The sequence below is a fragment of the Macadamia integrifolia genome, chromosome 8 (genome assembly GCF_013358625.1).
Source record: "Macadamia integrifolia cultivar HAES 741 chromosome 8, SCU_Mint_v3, whole genome shotgun sequence".
Taxonomy (NCBI): Eukaryota; Viridiplantae; Streptophyta; class Magnoliopsida; order Proteales; family Proteaceae; genus Macadamia; species Macadamia integrifolia.
Window position 1 is genome coordinate 6,311,382 of NC_056564.1, and position 19,835 is coordinate 6,331,216.

Here is a 19,835-nt window from a genome sequence, read left to right on the forward strand (position 1 = left end):
TACAATTCCTCCTGTGCACATAGTGGTAAGATCGCCCTTCATCGACGCCTTCACCGGGCGCAACCTCGCCTCAGTAGTCTGGTCTGGTGTGCGGTTGATTATGTGGCCTCTTGCTTGTCGGAGAAGGTGTACAAAGGGGTCAGATGACCTCCTCTCCTCCGATTCCATATTCTTCCCGATCGTTTTCTCTCTGTAATGCCCCTCGACTCTAGCACCCTCTGAGCCCCATCACCAACCCAGGAAGCCCCACCGTACTACCAACAACTCAAGCGAGCTCCACCCTTCCATCACCATACCTGCTACCCAAGATGAGACTGCATTGCCCCAGCCACCATCCCAAAAATCCGTGTCTTCGGTTGAAACCTTATCTTGATCTGTCTCTCCTTTTCAAAATCAATACCTGATAAAAGCTACTATAAGCCAGACGAGGCTGCAAAACACCCACCCGAAGCATCAAGCCAATTTGTGGCAGTTACATCCTCTTCTATGGAAGTTCGAGACAACATTCGGGCGACAGGCTTCTCCAAAGGCAGAAGAAATCAAAGCAGAGCAGAAAACAAGCCAAGAACTAAAAAGAAGAGAAGCGCAAACCCCCAGCCGACGAGGAACCAAAGCGAAGGACAATGACAGAATTCATCAGCAATTCTTCGGGATTAAGAACGTAGACAAGAGGGCAGCCGAATATGAGGAGTTAGGACAAAAGCAGTAGGAGAAGCAAGCAGCCCTAGATGGAAAGGAACCACAGAAACTGGCGCTAAAGTACGAGAGAGCAAAGTATTACGGATTCAGCTCCTCTGTGGCGCAACTTACCGCACACCCAGACGAAAGTATGAGCAGTGACTCGCCCACGAAGCTCCATGCAGAGAGTGATCAGGTAAGATATTTTAAATTTCGTCCACAAACTGACCATGGTGGATCCAAAATAGTCCACATGGGTAATTCAGAGATTTTGAATTATCAGTGGTGAAAGAGAATTGGAAGTAAACTTTTTCGAGGAATCAGATTTTTTTTTTTTCTTGGGTAGGAGAATTGCATGTATAATACGTGTCTAATATGTATGCACACTAAGGTTCTAAATCTCAATTTCAATTTTCTCGAAACTGAGATGTTGCAGGTTTCAACCGGCCAGGTTTCTACCTGGTTGGGCCAAGCTCAAAAGCTAGGTTTTAAGGCTGAGAATTTTTACCCCTTTTTTTTTATACCTTTTTTTTGTGCAGCCTATTTTTTAAATTGTACTCTTATTTCTTGAACTAGTTTCTCAAAAATCCCATTCACAATGGTACTTGTGGTTTCAACCCAAGTTTTCTAAGTTACTAGCACTATTATAAGCTAAGCATTGAGTTTACATATAGTTTAGCCACTCGAAATGTAAATAAGCTATTCAAACATTCATAATATACATTTGGAAAATAAACTAATTTAGTATTGGTTTGAATACTCAAAACAGTAGTCACTAGTCAAACAAGATCTTTTGAACCAAAGAATAATTTCAGATTATGGAAATTCTAACAACCTTAGGAAAGGGAGAAAAAAAAGAAAGAAAAAAAGAAGGGTAATTTAACCAGCAATCAAGAACAGGAAATAGGTGATTTGATATGTTCTGCAATTAGATGTCAAAACAGTGCATAAACCTAACTCAGAAATTAGTAATTCAATCAATAAAAAACCACAATAGCCTAAAAGGGTAATATGGTAATTCCTCAGGTCAAATTAGAATAAGAATTTAGGTCAACACTAAATAATCAAATCTGCAATAATCTCACATATTCATATTAAAACAGAAAACATAAACTAGAATCGATTCAGGTCTAAAAGCAATAGCTCGGTTGGTATAATAGTAGCAAATATAGGCTAAAAGGTAAAATAGGAAAAAACAGAAATATCTAAGATCCAGCAGTCAGAACCTACTCAAATTCAAACCGACTTCTTGATTAGGGTTCATGACCAGTGGTAAACAAACTCAAGATGATCCAATGGTTGGTTTGCTTAATCTAAGAAAAAAAAATATGGCATATGAGATTCTAATTGCAGAAATTCTGGATTTAAACATACTTGTTAATGGAAAAGAGATTAGCAACCCAGTAACACAATAGCAGCAAAGAAACAAAGCTTGAAGATGATCCACCTGGGCGTCTCACCGCAAGGTGTCATCTGGATCGGAGTCATCAGACACCAGTCCAAACACACTTGATCGAACACTTGTGCTTCTTGGAGAAGAAGAGAAGAAGTCTTGCATCAGCAGCTTTTCCTTTTATTTTCTAAAATCGTGAGAGTTAAAGATCCCCCATGGTTTCTTTTATTAATCTCAAAACAGAGTTTGAGTTGGTGTGGGAAATCCACCACCAACTCCAACTTTAGCCAAAAAAGAAGAGTTTGATTTGTTATGGGAAACCCCATAGATGACTCCCTAGACTTGGCTAAGTAATAGTTAAAAACCAATTAACTAAAGAAAAAGATTCACTCGAATTGAACGGATATTGGACCAACATGGACTGTGGTTCAATTGGATAACAAAAGACTTGAAAATTAACTAAGAAACAAACTAGCTAGTTTAGGCCTATAAAAGTGGCCTATTACATTGAAAACCCCATGGACCGAAGGCCCAAAATATAGACAATCCAACCCTAAACTTAATCCTAAGCAAAGAAGCCTAATTCGGTTTGCTGATTGAATCTGCAGAACAAGCATGCAACACCACCTCTCAGTTCCATGTGGAGTTTCTTGGTGGGTCCACTACACAAGCTGTGTAAAAAAAAAAAATTGTAGCTGGCTAGCCGCTCCTTGGAATGCAACACACGTGTCACATGACATGTTTTGGGCTCAATTATTCTAAAAGTCCATTATTGCCCAATGCCCACCTATAAGCCCCATTATCAACATATCAGAGGTATCCCGACCTAGAGAATGGTTCACTAAGACCGAAACCGGGTGGGGCTGGCACAAATTGTTGGGCTGGATACGAGAAGATGTTGTCGACAAAAGATGACTCACCACTTGACCTACCCCCATGCTCAATGCCAGGGTATGATGCGAAAGATCCACCTAGGCCACCACTATAGCCACTCTCATAGCTGCCATGACTTCCTGTTAGAGAAAACACCAAGAAAAATACGAAAATAAACAGGCAATAGATCCGCACAACACAGAGATTTAACGAGGTTCACACACCAGTGTGGTGTGCTACGTCCTCGAGCTAAGAAGAAGATGTTTCACTTTGCAGAAGAGAGATTACACCCAAGCAACGGCGAGAAAACTCGCCCTAAAACCCTAGCTCGAAAAAACCTCCCAAATTACAATGACCTTCTCAACAAGACAACAATACATTATATACTCCAAGTCGTGGGTCGGCCCATCGGCCCAACCCCTCTGCTTCCATCACAGATATCAGAAAACTTCCTATTCGGGTCGCCACCAAAATATGTCGAAGCTGGTTAATCTTCAAAATGGGTCAAGAATTCGGGACAAACTTAACACCTCCATATGCCGAACCAATGCTCTCAAATGATGGTCCACCACTATTTGGTCCATGTCCACCATACCCAGCAGCTGAACCAATGCTCTCGAAAGCCACTATCAACATGATGCACTAGACTGGGGCTCTCTCCTATGAAATCCGGTGCACGCCAATGCCTATATATCCATTACTCTTGTTACACCCATGCCCAAAACCTCGGGCAAAATTAAAACTTTTAGACAGGCAACGCAACCCGAGTGACAACCACTAGTAACTTGTGGATTTACCGGCTCATTACATAGAAGGACTACAAACCATTGAAGGAGTTAAGGTGTGTACTCTACTACTCTACCATTGAAGAGAATTTCCCCGAACCTTGTTAGTGAAATGTACCAAGAGGTGGAGCCCACACACCGAAAACACCTTGAGAAGGCCCCACTCAACTTAAGGACCCATTTCCTCTCAAGGGTGACTAGTTCAGCCTTCACCTGCTGATGGTCACCGGCTGATGGAGCATCCACCGGTGAACACCCTTCTGTGAGAATACTAGCCAAAATCGAGTTATTTTGCCATGGGACCTGGGTCTTCGCACCCATGCACATCAAACCACCCCCAATAGTTGGGACAACCTATTGGGGAATAGATTAATGTATTCAGACGCCCTAAGGTGGGCCCATTAGTGCCGAATAGCGGAATAACTCGGTATTGGGTAAAAACCCATTAATTCCCCAAACAGCCCTTAGTGTGACTTAAGTGGCTATAAATAGGACTCTTATCATTCATTTCTTCTCCTACCAAAATAGAAACAAGGAAAGGGAGAAAGAAGCAGGAGGAGGAGGAGAAGGAAGGCAAGAGAGGAGGAAGAAGAGGGAAGCAAAGGGAGCACCTACCATTGAAGGTAAGTTCCTCTCTCTACCATTTAGATAATTCTCTCTCTCTCTCATACCCCATCTTGACCTAGGCTAGGTTGGGGAAAAATCCTAATCAAAATCCCTCTACCCACATACCCAATCTACAAATTGAATGGGGGATTTTGGTGTGAGGGACCTAATCAAGCAAGTTAATTATTCACCATTGAGTGTGAAGGCATCTTACATGAAAAGCCCCTAATTTGGTAACCCAAAACCCTAGGATTTGGGAATTTGCCAAGTCCTCTACAACTAGTTATCCCAAACCCAAAATTAGATTAGGGAAAATGAAATTAAACACATGAATAATGGATTTGAGTGATCACACAAGCAATTGATGGTCACTACATGAACCCCCAAACCGATATTCCTCAATTTAGGTTAACCTAGACTTGAAAAATGGGGATTTGAGTCTATCTTATGACTCTATGTAAATTAACCCACCAATTACACTATACTCAAGCTAGGTGATGTGTGTGTGTGTGTATACCCTACATGCAAATCCACCCTAAAATCACAAAACCTAAGTTGTAAACCATACAAAAGAGGGAGAAATGGAGTTAGAAATGACACTACACTTGAAACCACACCCACACACGATCAGACAAAGGGGCCACAAGGCCTATGGGGCTGATCTGGGCAAGAAAACCCCGGTTTCAACTTCACCGGCTTATGGTCACAGGCCAGCCGGTGAAGGCAGGGACCATCCACCGTTGAAAATATTACAAGATGTGCACCCCTTTCGGATTTGTCCACCGGTGAACTCACCGACGGATGATCATCCACCGGTGAACTCACCGACGGATGATCATCCACCGGTGAACCATTTTAAAACTAATTTTTTAATCCTTTTATTGGGGCACGAGTCCTAGTGTCCCACTCCTCTATGAATAACCGAATAACCTAAAAACATTAGGTATCCTAGGAGTGGAACCGAGAAGTGACGGGAGCACACAACACGAAAACATCAACTATCTGCTGTCATCTAGAACTCGAGGTGAGGGGATTTTATGTGCTTTTATGGAATGCTTATATCATAATGCATATGTGGATGAGTTTTATCATTTTGCATATTATTATATTATTCCTTATATAAAGTGTTGATGTGGCATGAGAATGTGGATTATGATTGTGCATGTGTGTGTGACTGGACTGCAGGGTGGCCTGTGGTAGATGCCTACGGCACTGTATGCCCTGGGTGTGTGCATGTGTGTGTGGTAACTGGGGTGCAGGGTGGCCAAAGGTTGGTACCGGCGGCACTGCATGCTCAGGGTGTGTGTGTGTGTGTGTGGTAACTGGGGTTAGGGGTGTCAACCGGTCGGGCCGGTTCGGTTTCGGTCGAGCTTAATCGGGCTTGAAGACTTTCAAAGGCTACACCGTGTCCGCCCATTTAACTAATCGGGCTTAGTTATTGAGGGCATGGTACGCTTTATATTCGGTCGGTCAGCCTCGGGCTATAATCGGGCCACCTTAATTGGGCTTTAGTTGGGCCTTAACCGGGTTACGGACATGTTTAATGTTAAACGGGTTTTAACCGGTTTTTAAACGGGCCCTCTTTAAAATGTGCTCTTATATTCTGGCCCACTCATGCAAGCCCAAAAAAATGACAATTAATCAATAAATGATACCAAATATAACCATTATTTAAAATGTGAACATGTTTTTACTTTTTAATTTGGGGGGTAAAATAGGTATTCTACAATCATTAAAGGGTCGGGCTAGGCCAATGCACAATAGGCCGGTCTCGGTCGGGTGTTAAACGGTCGGTCTCTGTCGGGGGCCCGATGGTCCAAGTAGCAAAACCAAGACCGACCGTCTATAAACGGGCCGGGCCGGTCTATAAACGGTCGGTCTAGGTCGGTTTAGTCGGTTCGGGCCACGAATTGACACCCCTAACTGGGGTGCAGGGTGGCCAAAGGTTGGTACTGGCGGCACTGCATGCTCAGGGTGTGTGTGTGTGAGTGTGATTGAATTGTGTTGTGGCATATTAGAATGCATTAGGTTAGGATAACCACCCTGGTGTTACAACCTTTACCAATAGGGGTTTACGTATTGGTTAATCCTCTCGTCTGACGGTCCGTGGTTGGGGACGATTTTTGGTGACTGATGTGCGCAGATGCCAGCGTCGTGACAGACCCTCACGCGATGTTTCGGTGACGGGTATACCTTATATGCGATGTTGGATTCGATGTAGCGGTATTATGGGAGGGTTATTAATAGGGGTTTGCTGGGTAACGATGTGGTTCTGGAACCGGCCCGCTCCTGACTCGCAACTAGCTTGCATCCCTGGGGACTGATAACGTACATTCATGACTGGGGATAACACCTATGTTACAGTAGCACTTATATCCCCTTTGGACTAAGAAATTGTTGCTTAGAAATTGTTTGATAATATTTGGATCATGTCATTTTATTCATATAATTGCATTCATATTGATGTGGTTGGGTATAGATATTTATACTATTGCATCTTCTTGGATTGTTATGATTGCTTGTGTGTGTGTTAACCCTCACTGGGCTTCGTGGAAGCTCACCCCATTTGTTGCACCCTTTTTAGATTGTGGAACCAGTGCAGAGGCATGCTTAGGACTTCGGTGGCAATGTTAAGGCTTGTGTCTGTTAAACACCGTGTGGATGGACATGACTTCTTTATTTTCAGTTATTTATTATTATGTATTATTTATAATCTTTTAATACCTGGGATCGAAATTCAGATGAATTTTGGTATATGATAATTATCATCACCAGTAGTAGAGTAAAGTTTACAAATCTTGTACGTGTACTCTGATTTTAGTTGTGATTTTGGGGCATTTACGGATTGGGGTACTATATCTGTGATCCTGGAGGGTTAGGCTGACTGGATATGGGTATCCAGTACCGCATACCTTTTCCTAGAGGAGGCGGGGTGTGACAACTCTCCTCCAAACTCATGGCTTCCATTATGCCAGACAAGCTTGATACATCCATACCCATCCCAGCTGCCTCCTCCTTAGGTCTAAACTGCTTGCATGGTCCTCAAGTGTAGTATCTCCCGATACGTGCACCGAGATCCTAATCATGCGTGGCATGATCGAATTGACTCTCCCTTGTGAATCTGATGGGCTCTGGTGCTGGCTTCAAATCTTGCGTCATTTGGTCCTCGTGTGAGACCACCACCACCATCATGAGTTGGGGAAGGTGTGTGAGTGGCATCTGAGGAACGAAACCACTTCCCCTCTTTGTCATCATCTCCGCTAGGTTGAGGGTACTGACATCTGCCCGCTGACACCATATACTCCTTGACATCAGCACCCATCTGTGAAACAATTTGGGAGTTCGGCCGGTCCCCAGTCTCATCTAACACTTGCTCCCTCGATCCCCTAACCCACTTATAAAGGGGATCCGCTAGGTTGAGGGTACTGTAGTTGACATCTGCCCTCTGACACCATATGCTCCTTGACATCAGCACCCATCTGTGAAACAATTTGGGAGTTGGGCCGGTCCCCAGTCTCATCTAACACTTTCTCACCTCAATCCCCTAACCCACTTATAAAGGGGATCCTCCTCATTTTCTAGCTGGAAGATTTCACTCAACACGATTGTGGTTGTATTGTTGTCCATGCCAAGGCGTATGTGCTCCTCTTTCAATCTCATATTGTAATGCACATAGACCAAATCCTCCAGCCGCTTGGCACCTAATCGGTTCTGCCTCTTGAGCATATGGGGTTGAAGGTACTCCTGTTGCAATCATAGCCAGTGGCAGAACATGTATACTGCTATTTATGCAATTAAATCCCTTGTGTTCGATCAAGGAAAATGGGCTAGTGTCTGATCCAGTTGACGTCTTGCGGTGGGAAGCCTGGAGGGATCTCTTATTGTTTTGCTTCTATTATTGCTACTGGTTCTTCTCTCTTTTATCAGTGAAATCTTTTGTTCCTATTACAAGTAAGTACCGTTCTTAGAGTTCTTTCTTTAGATTTCCAGATTCTAGAAGATTGGATGTCACATGTTTTTTCGGATTAAGCAATTCAGCTCCTGCCCCTTTAAAAGCCTAAATTGATTCTGTGTTGATGCCTTAATTACTGTTTTACATTCAGTTTTCATTGTTCAATATCTGTTCTAGTTTCAGAGATCAATTGGGCTAACTGTTCTAATTATGAACCCTAATTCTGGTCTTAGAAATTATTAAACTACCCGTATTGGTTACTGTTTTGTTTCCTATTCATTATTACATCACTGTTAGACATCAGAATATTCTGCCATACTTGTTCAATTTAGTTCCTGACTTTTTTTTTGGTTAATTACTTGACTGCCCTCTCCTAGAGCTACTAGGATTACTCTTGTTATATCCGAACTATTCTTTTAGTACGATCTTGTTATTGTGCTACTGTTTTGATCCTTCAAATTCAGTACTACATTAGCTATCCTGGTTGGGTTGGGTGAGTCTCTGCCATATAGCACCTGCCATTCAGCTGTATAAGTACATTAAAGAGTATTGTTAGGTGATAATGCATACTTAAATATGAATGAAAACTATGGTGATTGGACCATGATTCAGCTGTATAAGTGCATTAAAGAGTATTGTTAGGTTTCATCTCGATAGGCAGCAAATGCACATAACATGTGCATTTTTCTGTCTTTGGAAAGATATGGAAAAAGTCCTTTTTCAATTTACAACGCTGTAAATGCAACTGTATTATATGTGTATTTACTAACTATTTTCTGAGAAGTGGGTGTTGTATTCACTACCTTCAGCTGTGGCATGTGAAAAAACTCACATGCAACTGTATTATATGTCCAAGAGTGATCTAGTAGATGGGTTCAAAATTGGTTCAGATATATCAGGGCAAAACCTACAAAATGATTATACTTAGTCTTGGATCCCATCCATTCAGCTCCAACATCAGTAGGTTGCAATAATTTATGTATTTATTCTGATTAGTAAGGGCACTGCTATTGAACTTGAGAACTGTTGAAATATGTTGGCTTCTATTCAAAGTACTTGCCTCCCATTGTTAATGGATTTCAACAGCATGAGTGCCATTATTTTCATAAACTTCCCCCCTTTTTTACATTAAGGCCTTCCAGTCATGAGCATAAAGCTAACATTCATAACAATCTGCAGTCAGCACACTGAGGGACATCAAGAGAAGTTTGAAGGATCCTATGAACCATTTAGAGAATTGGAGTCAGGGAGATCCATGTACATCAAATTGGACAGGGGTTTTGTGCTTTGATACAACTGCAGATGATGGATATCTACATGTTCAAGAACTGTATGCTTTCAATAATTCCTATCTAGCTGCTTATTTCATGAATCTTTTAGGCATCAGTTTCTCTAAGATTATGACTTGGGGAGGCTTCTCTTCTTCTCTTTCATTTTCGTTCTTTTTGAAAATTCAGTTTTGGCTCCCCCTGTCCCCCAAAAACAAAAGAAGTGTTGATAAGATTAGGTTTGCTTCAAAGTTTAGGGAAAATTTATTTATGATTGAAGTTTGCTTAATTCTGTATCATGTACAAACAGATGGATTGTATCATTTTAGATGAAACTGACTGTGTCCTGATTATAGGTACTGATAATGTGACCCCATTCAAAACTAATGTACAATCCTTTAAACGGGAAATGTTTTAACTTTAGTAGCCAAGTAAATCCTTTAATAGTATTCAGCAGCCTGAATTCCAGAAAAACCTTCCCATGCAAGGGCTTTTTTTTTTTCATCCATACTTTAATGTCAACCTAACTTTCTTGATTAAAGCATGTGGTATCTAGTATGAACATTAAGACTAGCGAAAACAATTCTGTGACTTTTCCATCTAAGTGCATGTCTCTTGTTAAGAGGATGTGAGAACTGGGAACAAGAGCTACATCCAACATTTCTTCAAACTGTTAAGTAGAAACTTATCTTTCCAATTAGGATATTATTTTGGCACTTTCATGTCGCCACCTTGGAGTTTCTATAATTTTGCCCGTTTATTGGAGACAGCGTAGAAATTTCTGAAAAATTGTTGTATTTTTATAGCATAAATTGCCCAAGTAGAATTCAACTTTGGAACTACACATTCTCTGGTATATCTTGTCTCTCCAAGTGCTGCATTAAAAGATATTGACACCATTAGGCGTTGTAAGGTATTCTTACAGCTTCCAAGTGGTTGCCCCTCAAAGATACACTTCTTGAATTTGAAGTTACAGTCCTTTATCATGCAATGGAAGAAAAGACTTGAGGAGGTAGCAGCATATGTTACCTGCGTATAGGTAAGAGAATCTTTTGAATCCTGAAATCTTGAGATCTTGAGATCCTGTGCAGAATGGTTTGGTTAACAGGTGTGATGTACTGGAAAATATCCTTGAAATTTTAAATATAGTGATTAGTTTCCATTACTAAATGAGCAATGAATTGCTGATAATGCATGGGGAACAAACACTTTTATTTCTAAGGAGCAGATGCTTTCAACTGGCTCTGTGAATGGGAAGGTGCAATAATTGATTTATGTTGGTGAACTATTTACTAGATATTAAGTGTAAAAGAATTAGCTCTAACCTAAACAACAAATTAGTCATGGAAACCTAATTCTGGTTTCAAGTTGAATTCCAAACTAGCATCTCACATGTTATTTATGGCTGCATTAGGGCACTGCTTAGATTACTCAACATGTTTACAATTGCAAACATGGGTGAAGAGCAAGTACATTCAGGTTTTTTTTATCTCAAATTTAGAACTTTCCAAGTCAGGAACTGTTAAATGTATAGCCAATTACTTTAGCTCAATATTCAAAAATTGTTTGTAAGAAAAAGAGACTTTCCTGAAGTGGATGGGAAACCTACTCTATTTGTCTACCAAGAAATAGGACTGGGGTTTCTGGCATATACATATTTTTCTGTTTCCATCTTGAAATTTTTCATGATAGTTTGAATGCCTAGATGCAGGATTATTTCCAAAATTTTGAATGAAAGTGCTCCTTTGAAGGATAGATGGCTAATAATTTGTACTGTAACATCTCTTTCCATTAGACAGCATAGTTGTCATGGTGCCAAGGCGAACAAGTGTTATTTTTTATTTTCCATATTTTCTAACATTATTTAGTAAGTTATATATACCTTGTATCATAAAAAATCAAGATTAAGCTACATCAAGTCATTAAAAATCAACATTTAGCTACATCAAATCATAAAAAATTAACATTAAGTTATATTAAATTATAAAAAATCAACATTTAGAGAAATGCTCTTATTCTATAATAAGCTTGATTGGTCAAATGATTTCATTTTTACATGAGACTTTTTGTATTAGTTATAACATAAAACCAACTTTCTAACAAGTCTAAGATTACTTAAATCTGAGTTGCAATGACAAAGTTATGCTTCAGTCAAACTTATTTTTAAGTGCGCGAATACTGTTAAAATCGTCTGAATGAAAATAACTTTATGAATATCAAAACAAAATATTATTTTACCAGACTTTTGGTTTTTAGCAATGTTTTAACATGATAGAATTTATAAAATTTTCATAATTGAGAAAAACCCCAACATTTAAAAGTTGAAAATTGTCCCTATAACCAAAATCCAGTTTTTGTTCTTGGACTGGGGGGTTGACTTTTTATCCTTTTGAAATTTGATTTTTAAACTATTTTTATTAAGATATTATTCATAAATAAGCAAATGCAGTGCAACAAGGCGGCTGTCGCCTTGGCGACGCCTTGACAGTTATGTTAGACAGTATTCGAACTAAAAAAATATAGCTCTTGTCACTCATTTTTCATGATGATGTTTCAACTTCGGTATTATTTATTTGTTTTGCAGACAATTGTTAAATATGAATCTTTCTGGAACCTTATCACCTGAGCTTGGTCAATTATCGTACATGAAAATTTTGTGAGTCGCAACATATCTAAACTTTTATCTGTGAAATAGCTATTTTCTACGTTGACTTTGTGGATGTCTATTTTGCAAATAGTTGCCACTGCATATATTGTTTATTGCTAAACTGTTGCTTTTCTTATGACTCATCAGTTTTGATTTCTTTTTGGTTTTGGAAGAGATTTTATGTGGAATCAAATAGGTGGGAGCATACCAAAGGAGATTGGCAATATCAAATCACTACAACTCCTGTAGGTTAAACCAGTTCTCTTTTTGTATGCAGTTAGAATTTCTCATCTGTTACCACAATCTGGATTTTAGTTGTTCTTCAGAACATGCATTTATACATGTACATCTAATTTCTTAATCTATCCATGGAGCTTTCTAGAACTGCAGGTAAGCCAAGCTGAAAGAGCTTTGGCCAGATTGTTTCATTTAAGTTTGGCACCCATATTGGACTGATTCTGGCCTAAGATCAAAGTAGATTAGGTTGATTCAGGCATAAAGTCCATGAGGCCCATTAATCAAAGTCACAGCCTTAAAATCTCATTAAACTTCAGGAAATATGAATACTTTCCGTTCTCTCATAAAATATCAAAATACACATTTGATTTCACATTTTGCACTCATCACAGCTTGTCGCATAGAAAATATGGGAGGGTCCACATCTGATGGAACTATGGAAGACACCACTCATCACTCCGGTCAACTTCAACCTAAAAAAAGTAAAGAAGTGCAAACAAAAGAATTACATTGAGATGGTATTCATGTAATCTTATGAATTGTTAAACTCTCTTTTCAACCACTTTCCATGCTTGTTTTAGGCTTAGATTTAACCACTTGAGATGGTTGTGAGGTCCTGTCACATGAGCACACCGCCAAGGATTTAATGGCCTTTCCTGATCTGAACTGGCCGATCCAGCCTGATACTAGCCATCATTGATCTTGGCTAGTATCTGCTGGATCAGTCCTGATATGGATCAGCATACACCTTATATGATCTTGATCCTTGAAAGCCTACCACACACCCATCAAAGTTTACCATGTGGCAAGAAATGTGTTGCCTCATGACTAAATCATGTCACTTAGTTACATTTAGTTTTTGCACAGATTTTCTCTATTTATTTTTTATGGGTTGAGATTTCCTAGCCAGAACAAAAAATCTGCCTCATAGCAGATTGAGTGGGCTGAAATTTTATGGACAGGTAGGCCCTAAAGTGCCCTGCTCACATGTCAGGTTTCAGTTTAAACGTAGTTTCCCAAGTGGCAAAACCAAGCATTGAAAAATCTGGGCCTGCCAAAAGGGTACGTGGACCACCTAGGGGTGCATGGACATACATGAGGGTAAATTATTGAATTTTCGGTTGAAATTTGACACGTGTGCAATCCAGATAATTTCCTAAATATCTAATGGCCAGATTGCCACATCAACATTCCATGTGGCACAAATTGGCATGCAAACCAAGGAACCTTTCACCATTTTTTTTTATTTTACTGCTTAATGTTAAGACATAGTTCCACAAGGATATTAACTTATTGCTTTGATTTTCTTGTTGGGACATTACACATGCTGTTAGGAACAAAAAGTAAAAAGAAAATGAAATCCCTGTGCTTGATTTGTCACATGTAATGTGTTATTGTGTATTTGCAGGCTTTTGAGTGGAAACCAATTGACAGGGCCTCTGCCTGAAGAGCTTGGCTATCTTCCTAACTTGAAGATAATACAAATAGACCAGAACCAAATATCCGGACCATTGCCAAAATCTTTTCAATACTTGAACAAAATACAGCACTTGTCAGTGGATTTCTGTAGTAATTTTACTATTAAGTAACATTTTTTTTTTTTTAATATGACTTTCTGTTTGTCTCATGCAGCCACATGAATAATAATTCAATTGGTGGACAAATCCCCCCCGAGCTTTCCCACTTGCCAAATCTTCTTCACCTGTAAATTAATGATTCTCCTATTTTTACTAATGGTTCATATCGAGTCCTTCATTCTTTTTTATTGTTAATACTTGATCTCATGGTGTTAATTCATTTGCTAATAACTGAATCTTGTGCAGCCTTCTTGATAACAACAACTTATCGGGATATCTACCACCAGAGTTCTCTGAACTGCCAAGCTTGCGTATCCTGTATGATCCCTATTTTCTGTAATTTGTGCGAACCTAATCCTCACTTTATTTCCTTGTACATATTGGACTTTTTTTTTTTTGCTTGCTTATTTGGACAACTGTAGAATGTTTTGCTCCTTTTCCGTTTTCACCAATCATCTCATCGTACTGAACTGAAAGCAAACTGCCAGCATTGAGAAACGTAATGAAACCTTTCAGAGGATCAATACTTGTGGAAGATATGTAATTTATTTATCTTCAATATTTGTTCAAATACCGAGATTTCACCTTGTTAGAACTTATAATAACATGTAAGGGTGAAAGAAATAAGCTTGAGAAATTGAAGTTGCTGAGCCAAAAAATGGCCACTTGTTGGAGATTATCCACAGTTTGCTGTTTGGTATGCATGTCCCAAAGGAGTTTTTTAAAGCTTTGCTTGCTTACACTTTTCTTATTAATTGTATGCCATCCAGTATCCTTGCATTCAAAATCCCTCTTAGATGTTCTTTCACCTACGACATCTCATTTTCCTCTTCCACCCAAACTTTTATATGTGTGTTTTGTGCTCATGTTCAAAGATTTGAGCATTCCAACCTTAACCCCAAAGCTCTCAAATTTGTATCTTTAGGGTACTCACCAGTTGAGAAGGGGTACAACTGTTATCATCACCCATCTCAAAAATGCTTGGTTTCTCCAAACGTTACCTTTTCTTAATCTTTTTTTTTCTTCCTTCTCTCAACATTCACCTTTACAAGGGGGAGTGGTAGAGATGTATGTGAAGAGGTGAATCATTCTATTCCTTTTCTTGTACCAGCATTCTATTTTGATATCTACTATCTAGAGGGTGTCCGAAAATTTGAAGCACAGGGAGAAAAAAGGGTGGAATCAGACACAAGGGGAGAAAAGGGGGAGAGCTGGGTGAGAGTACTGGCAATGAGAAGGAACTACTGGTTTGTAGTTGAAAACAGAAAAATCCCTGGTAACAGTCCTCTTTGGATCCTCATATTTCAAGTACAGATAATATTCCTTCATATTCCCATGTTGACTGTTGTTAGAATAGTGGTTAAGTGTATTGGGACTTCTCCACTCCATCGACCCAATTTAGAGTGGGGCGGCTGGATTTTTTTTTTTTGGGGGTGGGGGTAGTATTGGGTTATGTTTTTTACTTGTACTCCTGTTATGACTCTATTTTGCATATTAAAAATAAAGGGCTTGTCTAATCAGTCAGATCACTCAAGCATTCTCCCCATTCTGCTGTTAACAACTTTGATATTCCCCTTTTATCCGCGAAAAAGATCTTACGCGAACTATCCCATTGCTGAGTTTGTTTCCTATGATTCCCTCTCTTCCATAGGTCTAGCATATTCTGTTGCTCTTATCAGCTATTCCAATTCCCAGAAATGTCTAAGAGGCTATGGCAAATCTAAATTGGAAGGAAGCTATGTTATGACTCTATTTTGCATATTAAAAATAAAGGCCTTGTCTGATCAGTCAGATCACTCAAGCATTCTCCCCATTCTGCTGTTAACAACTTTGATATTCCCCTTTTATCCGCGAAAAAGATCTTACGCTAACTATCCCATTGCTGAGTTTGTTTCCTATGATTCCCTCTCTTCCATAGGTCTAGCATATTCTGTTGCTCTTATCAGCTATTCCAATTCCCAAAAATGTCTAAGAGGCTATGGCAAATCTAAATTGGAAGGAAGCTATGTGTGAGAAAATGATGATATATATTTTTTTTGGTGAGGAGAAAATGATGATATTGAGTGGAATGGTACATGGGAGTTGGTGGACATTCCAGAGGGTCAAATCCAGCGGGAGGAAAATGGGTATTTATAGTGAATTATAAGTCAAATGGCTTTGTTTACAAAATAGTGGTGAAGGGGTACAGTCAGATATATGGGGCTGATTACCAAGAAACCTTTGCTTCTGTAGCTAAGCTGACAACTCTTGTTTTGTACGTTGATGATATGGTGTTAATTGGTGATGATGAGGAAGTGAGAAAACTGAAGAAGTATCGAGCATAGGAGCACAACAATTCGAGAGCAAGGACCTGGGTACCTTGAAATAATTCTTAGGAATTGAGGTATCAAGGTCAGCAAGGGCATCTATATTTGTCAGATGAAGTATGTTCTGGATCTGCTAACTGAAACAGGAATGTCAGGCTGCAAGCCTATTGACTTACCCATTGATCAAAACCTCAAACTGGGTGTGGAAGGTGGACAGCTGATTAGTGATACTTGGAGATACCAAAGGCTTAGCTGATTTAGAGCTATGCCTCATGGGTTTTGTGAACTTTTGCGGCTGAAAAGTTGATCCAAGAATTGGGCTTTGAGGTGGATAAAGATACAGAAACAACAGCCCAGGCTTATCCCAATTAAATGATGCGGATAAACATATGAGACTATATTGTGACAACAAAACAGCTATCAGTATAGCACACAATTGAGTTCAACGTGACTATAACCAACATATTGAAGTTGAATGACACATTATCAAGGAGAAACTTCAATCAGACGCCTTTGTACCATTTGTGAGAACTGGGAACAAGTGACGGGTATCTTCATCTAAGGATTGTCTCCACATGTTTTAATGTTTTGTTAGACACGCTAAGCATGTGTAATATCTAAGGCCCAGCTTGAGGGGGAGTGCTAGAACAACATGAAGGGTATTCTGGGAATGCCTATGTAATGTGTATAGAATGGGAATGTAGTATCATGTATTGGGGTATTCATGTGCTTTCTACTCTTTTATATGACAAATGTAAAAGGAGGAGTTCCCTAACCTCCCTTCTTCTTCCCATTGTCGTGATGTTTTATCCATTTCACCTCTTTTCTTCTTCTTCCGCACTGCTGCCATTGTTCACCTTCTCAAATCGTGGTTCTATTTTACACAACAGAAGTGAACTCACCTTTGGAAATATAAGAAATCATGATAAGCGCTTAACACTGCTAGAAATTTAGCAATGTTTTTGTTTCATATTGATTTCTCTAGATTGTTGAGATGGCTGTTAAGGATAAAGTCAGAAATGGCCATATTAGAGCAGATTTGGGAGTTGCCCCGATTCATGATAAGCTTCGAGAGGTCATTTGAGGTGGTATGATCATGTTCAATGGAGGCCTGTGGATGCTCCAATAAAGAGGAGTGATCTGATTCAGATATAAGGATCTAAAAGAACTAGGGGCAGGTCTAATCTTCAGATTTGGGACTCCCATCTCCTTTGAAATTAAAGCCAAAATTTATGTTTTCTCCTCTTCTTGAATTGATTCCCCAAGGAATAAGCATATTGTTGTCTCTTAGGATCTTCCCCTCCCCCTCTTCATGCCTCTTTGTCCTAAGAGTGGGGCTGCAAATTTGTTTGCTTTCCCTTTTTGGGGATTTGTTTTCTTTTCTCTCTCTTTGGTAATGAATTATTTATTCAAAAAAAAAAAAAAAGAAGCTAGGGGCAGATCTAAAATGACTATAGGAGAAGTGGCGAGGAAAGACATGCATAGTTTAGGTCTGGTCCCAAGTATGACCTTGGATAGACCTTTTTGGAGGGCAAGAATCCATGTACTCGACCCTTTTTAAGTGATTTTTTTTTTTGGTGTGTGGTGTGCTCCTTCCCTTTTTACAATTCGGTTGGGAAAAGGCTGAGTTGTTGTTGTATTGATTTCTTTGCATTAGTTTTGCAATAAAGGCCATGAATTATTTGTTCATCTTGTTTTATTATTTTCTTGCACACAAATAATGTGCATTGTTTGATATTGTGATATGAATTAATAACAATTTTGTATTTACAGAAAATTTGCTTCATTTATAAATATTATTGAAAATTAGAGACAGTACCAAATGAGAGGCTGATTGACTTGTTATTTTAATCAATCAAAGCACAAAACAACTCGCGGATAGGAAGTAGTATTTCCTGTACTAAAAAAGAAAACTAGGTGCGTTGCTGCATTTGTTGTTTCCATATCTATGGAAAAGGAGACGTGTTGGGAGACATTGGGATGTATGTTGACATTTTAAACTGTTGTTCATTGTAGAAGTACATGATTACTCTTGTGAATAACATTTGCAAGTTCCCTCGTCGATATTTGTTTTGCAGTCAACTGGACAATAACCATTTTCATGGGACCAATATTCCAGCTTCTTACAGCAACATGACAAAACTGTTGAAACTGTAAGTGCATTTTCTAATACCATGTAATTTTGGTTTTTTCTTTGGTTGGATCGTTTAAGATAGGTGGGGCGTGTATTTTAACAGACAACAAGAATTCAAGAATCTAGTTGTTCCACACACCTGTTTCACCAACCAATTTTTCATTGACCAAGCCAAATTATACGCAACTGTTCCCTAGCTATTTTCGTATCCTTGATTCATTATGGACTGGATTGAGATTCTTCCTATGGTCCACTAGACCTAATCGTCTCTTGATTTGAGTTTGGGAATTGGACTTTTTCAAGGCATTTACACTTCAACCTTGTACTCCATGCCATGTATGGATTTGTAGTACATACCATACTTATACCTTGTAGTACCAATCTTCTCTATAAATTAGAGAGGCCTTTGTCATTCTTATACAAGACAAATCATTCTATAATCTTCTCTTCTCAACTTGGTATCAGAGTCCAATACATTGGGTATTTTTTTTTTTTAAATTCACCGTCAGAAGGTTCGTCCCCCACGCAGTTGAGGCTTCGGCCTCCCTCAAGTGGCCAAGCATGGTCAATTGAACATGCCCTGAGTTATGTCACGCCATGCTGACCTCACTGACCTAGCTGATCTCTGTATGGCCCCGCCGACTTTCACTAGGCTCCATATCCCACCACTTGTCCCTTGTGCCTCACCGTCAGGCCCCACCTGGCCTTGTCACCTCTCACCTAGTCCTGCCGCCTCTGCCAGCCCTTGCCAGTACCGTCAGCCCCCTGCCAGTCTTCATCTAGCCTCTCCAGTATACTGGAATGATGCATAAATAGCTTATGAGGCTCTACTGTGATAACAAGGCTGCAATTAGTAAAGCTCATAACTCAGTTCAGCATGACAAGACCAAGCATTTTGAGATTGATAAACACTCTATCAATGAGAAGCTTGATCAAGGCTCAATTTCTACTTCGTTTGTCCCATCCGAAAATCAGTTAGCTTATGCAACTTACGAAGCGTTTAAGTTTCAAGTTATTTCATCCTATTGTATGCAAGTTGGGCATGTGAGATATCTATGCACCAACTTAAGGGTGAGTTTAAGGATAGGATTACACCTCATGTACACTTCAGCCATTTAGTCCATACCATTTGTGGAGTTGTACCACATACCATACTTATACCCTTGTACTACCATTCTTCTCTATAAATAAGAAGGACCTCTGTTCTCTTCTCAGCTACTCCTATGGCTTTCAGATCACACATCAGACCAGCACCCATCAATTATCTTGGAAACTAATGGAGTTCTGTTATAAATTTGAAACGGGACCCAAAAAAAAATAATAATAATATACAAATACTAACTATCCTGTGTCCAAAAGCAAGCTCTTAAGATGCAGTG

At 39.5% G+C, this 19,835-nt stretch overlaps 1 protein-coding gene across 7 annotated transcripts in view; it reads left to right on the forward strand.

Annotated features, from left to right (window-relative positions):
* The window catches only part of LOC122086589 (probable LRR receptor-like serine/threonine-protein kinase At1g06840), a 97,567-nt gene that overhangs the window by 11,166 nt on the left and 66,566 nt on the right, over nt 1–19,835 (forward strand). For 6 of the 7 annotated variants that reach the window (XR_006142482.1, XR_006142483.1, XM_042655512.1 and 3 more), the window contains 7 exons: nt 9,467–9,617; nt 12,140–12,211; nt 12,376–12,447; nt 13,848–13,991; nt 14,072–14,143; nt 14,263–14,334; nt 18,401–18,475. Coding sequence is in view for 5 of the 7 variants with exons in the window: in XM_042655512.1 (XP_042511446.1) it covers nt 9,467–9,617; nt 12,140–12,211; nt 12,376–12,447; nt 13,848–13,991; nt 14,072–14,143; nt 14,263–14,334; nt 18,401–18,475 (658 nt within the window). In the remaining 2 variants the exon portion in view is untranslated. The remainder of the gene's footprint in view (nt 1–9,466; nt 9,618–12,139; nt 12,212–12,375; nt 12,448–13,847; nt 13,992–14,071; nt 14,144–14,262; nt 14,335–18,400; nt 18,476–19,835) is intronic. The other variant, XM_042655514.1, reaches the window with a different exon arrangement.